Here is an 8,523-nt window from a genome sequence, read left to right as displayed (position 1 = left end):
ATGTTGACATTGTTGATTTCTGGCCTAAATGCACCCAGAAAGGATATGGATGTCTTTTTAAGGCCTATTGTGGATGAGCTAAAAGATTTGTGGAATGAAGGAGTAATTGTACGTGACGCAATTTCGAATACATCATTTCAGATGCGGGCTGTGTTGCTCATGACAGTTAATGATTTTTCTGCTCGTAGTAGTTTATCTGGATGGAGTGGTCAGGGCTATTTAGCATGCCCAACTTGCAACAATGTAACCCCTTCAAAGAGAATAACAAGTAAGACTTGTTTTGTTGGCCATCGGCAATGGCTTCCTATTAATCATGGGATGAGAAAGAATAAAAAGTTTGATGGTAAGGTTGAGAAGCGACCTCCACCGGCTCAAAAATTTGTTCACCAAATCTTAGCTCAGTTAGAAAATGTGTTAGTCAGATTGCCTGGTAAACATGAAAAGTATGGTGGTAACAAGCGGAAACGACATGCATATTGTTATTAATATGAATTTGTTCACAGGCATTCATGGCTGGTCTGGTAGCGACTTGCGCTAGCTCTTTAAGGGGAGCGCAGCCTCTTCCCAGTCCTCACAGACTCCCCGCATTCTGTGAGTCTGGTATGTTATTCTGACTTTTTTCCCGTTCTATCATATAATAAATAAATGTAGTAGTACATGTTGATTTGAAATGCTTACATATGCTTACAGCACCTGAACCTCGACAACGTAGAGGTCGAGGTGGGGCGAAAGGTCATGAAATTGCCCCAAAGGTCCTTCAAGACGGTAAAATCACAGTACAATTTGATAAGGCATGAGGTACTTGCAAGGCGCTTGGTAAATATGGTTCCTGGTTTGATAGTGCAGTTGGTATTCATACCAGGGACATATGCGAGCCCTTTCACGATGCTTGGAAGGACATTAGCGACATAGACAAGAGGACAATTCAGAACCGGATGCTGGTATTTATTTTGCTTAATAATTTGTATAGTTTATACTAAAATTAAACATAACAACGTGTTTTAATGATGTGAAACTGTTTTGCAAGGACTGGTTTAACATTGACTACAACTATAAGAATAGTATTCTGAGGTCCGTAGTTGATAGGGAGGCAACAAAGTGCTACAAGGACTGAAAAAGTTCACTGCACCGCCACTTCAAACGCTATGGTAGAGACAGTCTCCCGAGTAACATGAGGAATCCACTTCATTGGGATCATTGTTGCGATAGGTTCTCCGCTGACAAATTTCAAGTAATTATAGATTTGTTACAACTTGATGATTTTTTATACATAATTTGCTTAATTTTACTATTACTTATTATAGTTAATCATAAACAGAAAATATCAGAGACAAATAAAACTAATCGTAGCAACCAAAAGTATCCAAGCTTACATGATCGGATATCGTACTCTCAGCATCACAATAAGAAGGTTAGTAGTTATTTTTTCTACTTCATTAAAACGAAGTCATTATTCTAAAGTTTTTTTTTTGACTTCATTATCGTACTTATATGTTTGTGATGATTATTCTGGGTGGCACATCTTGCAGCTATGGTGTACCGAAATCTTTTAAAGTTATTTTTTTACAGGTTTTGTTTTTTGAATTATATGAAAAATAAGCCGTTATGCTGCCGAAATTTAGTTAGAATTTAAGAATTTTAACAAATGTAATTTATTTGACAGGCCAGTACGGAGACCCAAGAGCCGATGTCTGCCATAGACAATTGGGGGGACATGCATCGTCGCGGGGCCTCTTGGGTTAATCCCCAAGCAAAACATACATTTGTAAGTATTTTTATTTTTCATATTAAATTTTTTTTTATACTGAAATAGTGGTTTTATAACACGTATAAACAATTATAATGTCTTATTATGTAGAACACCCTGGAAGAGGAGAGACAAACGCAGAGAACACAGTCTACTTCAAGCTCGACTAGACTCGCCTTTGACGAGCATGGGGTTTTGGAGCAAGTTCTTCGCATGCGTAGAGGACATAAGATAGGAGTGGGTCCGACGCTCTCCTAAAAGCATTACTCCGAGACTTCTTCTTCATCTGCTGGTTCATACTCGAACGCAACATCATCGGCTTAACATGACCCACGTATGAGTCATTATTTAGAGAAATCGTACCAGGAACAAGTTAAGATTTATGAGAATCAGGTGAAGGTGTTAGAGTTGATGGCTAAATTGCAACCCAATATCCAATTACCTACGTTTGATCATCTAGAACCAGTTGACCTAGACGCTCCTCTGCCTCCTTCAGATGATGACGGTCCTGATGATGATTCAGATGCTGGATCGCTGCAAACTTAGACGATTAGTTCCGTTATATGTACATTTTTATTTTTCACTTTATTTAGACTTTTATATTTTTTTTAACATTATATATGCACTTCATGTAGTATTCATAATATATTTTATAAATTTATTTAGATTTACTTGTTTTAATATTAATTTATATTTCACTTTTAATGTATCTTAATAAATTCTATTCAGTATGTAACATAATAATATTTAATTAAAAATATTAAAAATTAATTCATTGCCATTTTTTAAAAATTAAAAAAAAATTAATTTCTGTTTTTTTGCGACGACTTTTTTAGATTTGGCGTCGTAAAAAAATAAGATTATTTGCGACGACAATTTGAAATGTCGTCGCAAAAATAGATCATATCACGAGAAATTTGCGGCAACATATTAGCGACGATTGTCATCGCAAATACATTTGCGATGACACTATGTCGTAACAAATAATTTATTTGCGACGATAATTTTTGACGACATGTCGTCGCAAAAAACTTTATTTAGGACGACTTGAGGTTTTTTGCGACAAGTGAAGTACATATATCTAATACTATATATCTGTTTATATATATATATTTTATATTAACATGTCATATTTTAATTTTATTATATAATATATAAAAGCCGAAGTCACCTATGTTGCCGAGGCATATATATATATATATATATATAAGAGCGAAAAAAAGCGTTGTTTCATATTAGGTTTTGACGTATAAGGAGATTCATTGGTTTTCGGTGATTCTAGATTATTACACACTCTGACATTATGTGGTCAATTTTAGAGGACCATTTAATTAATTTTAAATTAATTAAAGGATTCAAATAATTGTGATTATTCAAATAAATTAAAATTGGATGACAAACTGTGGTGGAACCTCACTGTGCAAGCCTGTTACAGAGAAAGAGTCCCTGTGGTATCCAGTTTTTTATCTGCAACTTTCTAAATTTGAATTGGAATATTTCTGTCTTTAAAAACAAGCTTTTTCCAAAAATAGAAATTTGAACTTTTTGGAGATAAAAAAAAAAAAAAAAAATCAGGCAGGAGGAGAGATTTCTGATGCTACACAGTGAGATTCCCCGTGTGGCGTGCAGATCACTTCAAATTCAGCTTTATTGGATGCTTGTGCGATTTATTATGTTTTTCAAAAGGGACAGAGGTCACAACGTCAAGAATTTGTGTTTAAGTTTTTAAGTTAGAACTTGATGATTTTGATGATAAAAGTTGTTATAATTGTTGTTATGATATGATATAATGTGAAGGTTTAAGAAGTTCTATGACCTTTTTTTTTAATGATGTTAGTAATTTTGTTTAATTTATGATGTTGTGACATAAAAATTTATGATCATATGACTCAGTCTTTATATATATGATCTTGAAACACCATGTCATTAACTTAAAAATGTTAAGTAAGTTTTTTAATAAGTACGTTCTCACTTGTAATATGAACAAAATTATATTTTAATGATTATGATAACTTGACGATGATGATAGATTGAGAAGTGTATATTGATGATATGCTAAATTCATGATGATGACGAATTGATATTTTTACTTACTTTTCTTATTATATTGATAAAAGTTTTGATGAAACCTATATATGTATATTATATACATATATTTTTTTTTATGATTTTAAATGTTTTTTAAAAGGCGCTTCACACCATTCATGATTATGATTATAGAATGATGATATATGGTGAGCAGATTTTTAGTCTCGATAGGTTTGGGAACAGCTACCCTACCCTTGTCGTTGCTCAGCGCATTTTGAAGTTATAACGGCAGGACTCTAACTATTAAATTTTAAAGTCTGGGTTTTAAATAGAGTTTGACGGTTCATAAATATCATGAATTATGATGCATAATGTGATGATAACGAGACGTTTTTTTTTTTTTTGAGATTAAAGATGTACTTATTAAGCATTCGTTTATGGAGACTTGTTGATGATACAAATAATGGTAAGAACAGGGTTTAGAATGGAGGAGTTCGAGCGGATGCATGGCGAGATAAAGCCAGAGTCACGCGTGCATCATGTCAAGTTTTAAATGAATTTATTCTTATTATGAAGGTGTTCTTACGATTAAGATGATTTTGGAACTAAGTCCAGTAAGCGGACTAGACTACTTTTATTCAAATGATTGCTTATGATTAAAGTTTAGAAGTTATGAAATACATTTTATCGAAGTTTTAATATGAATTTACTTTCTTGTTTAAAGAGTCTTTCGTGGATTGAGTTTTATTAAGTATATTATTGGTTTTGTTGAAAAGGATTTTGAATGGCTTTACTTTGGATATCCGTTATGAAAATTGAGCTGTTTGTAGAATTCTGTGTAGAATCGGACGACGTGTAGAAGAGATGTATGTTTTGAGTATTTGCCGACCGGTGCTCGAAAAAAAATTTCCATGTTTTATATCAGAGTGGATTTTCATTAGACTCCTTTTAAATTGTATCCACATAAATTTTCTTTTAAAATGTAATTAAAGTCTGTTTGGAAGGTATACGCAAATTATAATTTTTATTTTTAACGTTTGAAATTTAAATTTTTTTGAGAGAAAAACATTATAACAAAATTAATAATTTGAGTTTTAATATATAAAATAAACAAGCTCTTAATTATTATTTTAACGGTAATTATAATAGTGTGAGATACCATTCTATATTCATATATAAACAAGTCAAACTTTATTACTTGTCCACCTTTATCTGTGCCATTCTTTCTAGGGAGAAAGAGGAAAATAGGCCAAGACTTGAGATGAATTAAAATTAATAGGCTAATAGTTTACATAAGTTAATAAATAGGCTAAATTACTATTTTCGTCCATAACTTGTCTGGTAATGAACCATAACTTGACAAGTTATTGTCCATAACTTATCTAATTATAAACCATAACTTGACAAGTTTGTCCATAACTTATCTGATTATGAACTATAACTTGACAAGTTTGTCCATAACTTATCTGGTTATGAACCATAACTTGACAAGTTATGACCTATTAATTTCTATAACTAAAAATTGGCCTATATACTTTCTTAAACTTTTCATATTGATCTATTTCCTACTATTTCCGTTCTTTCTATTTCCTTTTCTCTTTTTTTATTTGTTTGGCCTTTTGCTTTTTGCTTTTTGCTTTTTTTATTTTTTATTTTTTTCCTTCTTTTTCTTTCTTGATTTGTTTGGCCTTTTGCTTTTTGGTTTTTTTTTTTTTTTTTTTTTTTGCCCTTTTTGCTAAAGGCTCCTCTACATTTTAAAGGAGCAGTTATATTTTCACCCTAAAAATTTATAGATACACTCTAATAATTAATGCCTTTTATTATAAATTTGAAAAATCATCCCTTTATCCTACTCTAATTTTAATCTTAATTTGACTTATAAACTAAAATAATTAATTTCAACTATTAATGTTATAATGGAATAAATAGCATAAACTTATGTCAAAAGAGTTTTTATTATTATTATAATAATCATTGAAATCATTTTATTAACAATCACAAACGACACATGTTAAAGTGTTGCTATATCTAAAGAAGTATCATATTCTATTACATGTCTCATCATCAATTGTCTGAGTCGGACTATATAATATATTCTAATTCAAAACTCAGCTCTTATAATCTCTTTCTTTTTTGCTGATTTTGCAGCATTCATGACCAGGTATTTCCAGGAATTTGATATTAGCATATCAGAATTCAGAGCTTTGGTGTGGTTTATTCTTTACCCTTACCCCGGCACATTTGCTGGGAAATAGGAAATTAGACAATCACATAACTAGTAGGATGTCGTGCTTAATGCCTTTTCCTTGATGTTTTGAACCCTCACACTCATATCCTTCCCTTACTGAAATGTCTTTATCCCAGTTGAGTGTCGATGAAATTAGGGTTAACTAAAGAAATGTGTTTTTTTTGTATATATATTTTTTATTTTCTTCTTTAAAAAATACTTTTTAATTATAGTTAATGTGGATGTATTTTTTTTATTTCTTTGAAAAGAATACTATTTCTATTTATAGTTAATTGAGGCATATTGGTGGTTTTAATATAACTTTAATGAAAGTTAAATTGTAACAAACATAAATTATGATTTGGTGGGGATATTAATGAATTTAGTGCGTGTAAATAAAATCACCCTCAGGCGTGCCATCCCTAGGCTTTATTGTCCGGGTGCCCTCGCATCAACAAAAATCCTAATGATGGATTGATAAGTGTGAAAAAAATACAAAGCTGACATTCTGTTAGCTTTTGCTATTTCAAAAAAATTAAAATTCATAAAATTTTTGGAGTTTGATAAAAGTTCTCCGGATTAGATCAGTATTGTTGGATTTTTTTTTTATCACGCTATATAGAATTTTTTAAACTTATTTTTGGATTTTTTTAATTATATGGTCCCACATGAATTTGAAATGTATTGGTATGATTTTTGTGATTTAAAATGAAAACTTTGAAAAGTGTGATCTAATTCAAACCATTGAAAAGCTAGAATCTTTATGAGGACCGCTACACTCACTCTTATTAGAAAATAATTTATTTTCTTGTCCCACCTCCATTCCGAAACAGCTCTTTATATATTGAGTTCTTGAATTCAGTTTCTTATTGTAAAAGAAGAAAAAAAAAAAGAATACAGTTTCTGATCATCAACACCTTTCGAGAAGACGGGTTTTACAATTTCCGATGAATTATTGGCAATTTTTGTTCCGATCGTGCTATATTGGGTATGTTCTGGTATTTATGTTCTTCTGTGCTCGTTTGAGAATTATCGGTTACACTCAAAAATAGATGAGGACAAAAAGAACTTAGTGTCTAAACGAGCTGTCATCAAAAGGGTTCTTTTCAATCAATCAATTAAAGCTGTTGTTGTAAGCCTTTTGTTTAAGGTATGATCTACCAAAAGACAAAATATACATAACTACACACGCATATATACTTGTAACAACATGGTTTTGCATTGTTTCAAAATCGTCATTGTTCCTAACCTCCTGCATTAATTCAGCTGCATTGATTCACTGACTTTCTGATGTATTATCAATATGTTCATTCATATATACACACACACACACACACACACACACACACACACACACACACATATATTGTTTTATCTTAATCTATATATCCAGGAGACTAGTTTATGACGGATTTATGTAATTGTGTAGGTCACAGGGAGTAATAGTGGGGATGTCGCGAGTCCAAAGCCTTCTTTAATGGTTTTAGCACGACAGTTCGTTACTGCAATGTTGGTTTTTGATACTTGGCAATACTTCATGCACAGATACTTTCACCAAAATGAGTTTTTGTACAAGCACTTTCATTCTCAGCATCACCGCCTCATTGTTCCCTACGCGTTTGGAGCTATTTATCATCATCCCTTTGAGGGGCTTATCAGCGACGTAATTGGCAGCGCCTTAACGGTTCCTCTGTCTGACATGTCTCCACGAGCTTCCATATTCTTTTTCTCCTTTGCCACCATCAAGAACGTCGATGATCATTGCGGATTGTGGCTTCCTCGCGGGAGCCCCTTCCACATTTTCTTTAGAAACAATCAGCTATATGGAAGCAAGTACAACTTTGCCACACCATTCTTTGTTCATTGGGATAGAATACTCGGAACCCATATGCCTTACTCGTTAGACGAGAGAGCCGGTGGTGGCTTTGAAGCACGAACTGCAGATGATAACAAGAATGATTGATTGTTATATGATCAACATAACAAAATATTACTTGTACCAGTATTATTTTGAGGCGATTATGAGTGAACTTCACCGCTTGTTAAATTTGTATGTATGCATATGTTGGGAACTCAATAAATTGTTATTGGAAGAATTGTTATTCTCTTCATTGATCGATCATGAGAAGAATACAAGGGATTAAATAGGAAGAGAATATAATCTCCTTCCTCTAATTATGGGATACAGAAAGTCAACTCCCTAAAATTATTCCTCTAGACTAGGATACCCGATACTGATCACTACACTAATTCCGGTAATAATCTTCCCGAATTTTTATTAAAGGAAGAAATAAAACCGCAAAATAAAAGTCGTCTCTTAATTCTCAAAAATCCCTTAATTTCCGCGATCTTTATCTGCCCAAATATTCTCTAATTTCTACAGGAAGAATGCCCTAGAAACATATGATGTTATTGCTTTATTGCTATTTAAATAAATGAAACGGTTCTTCATTATATATTTACATGCTTGTATGTTTGATGTTTTATAAATATCATTAAAATCTTTAATTAGTTTTGTGAT

At 32.1% G+C, this 8,523-nt stretch overlaps 1 protein-coding gene across 1 annotated transcript; it reads left to right on the top strand.

Annotated features, from left to right (window-relative positions):
• The first annotated feature begins 4,238 nt into the window (after positions 1-4,238).
• LOC21389946 (sphinganine C4-monooxygenase 1) lies at positions 4,239-7,965 on the top strand. Its single transcript, XM_024162231.1, has 4 exons — positions 4,239-4,321; positions 5,924-5,936; positions 6,931-7,152; positions 7,432-7,965. Exons 1-4 carry the CDS (start codon positions 4,239-4,241, stop codon positions 7,963-7,965), a joined length of 852 nt encoding a protein of 283 aa, XP_024017999.1.
• Positions 7,966-8,523: the final 558 nt, after the last annotated feature.

This window comes from Morus notabilis, unplaced genomic scaffold (assembly GCF_000414095.1).
Source record: "Morus notabilis unplaced genomic scaffold, ASM41409v2 Scaffold458, whole genome shotgun sequence".
NCBI classification, from domain to species: Eukaryota; Viridiplantae; Streptophyta; class Magnoliopsida; order Rosales; family Moraceae; genus Morus; species Morus notabilis.
This window is presented reverse-complemented; position numbering and strand designations above follow the sequence as displayed.

What these genes read in the sequence shown, in the direction of transcription:
- LOC21389946 (XM_024162231.1), top strand. Translation starts at nt 4,239, where the DNA reads ATGGTAAGAACAGGGTTTAGAATGGAGGAGTTCGAGCGGATGCATGGC. An exon ending in TTGTAAGCCTTTTGTTTAAG is followed by an intron (nt 7,153 to 7,431) that starts GTATGATCTACC and finishes GTAATTGTGTAG; the next exon opens with GTCACAGGGAGTAATAGTGG.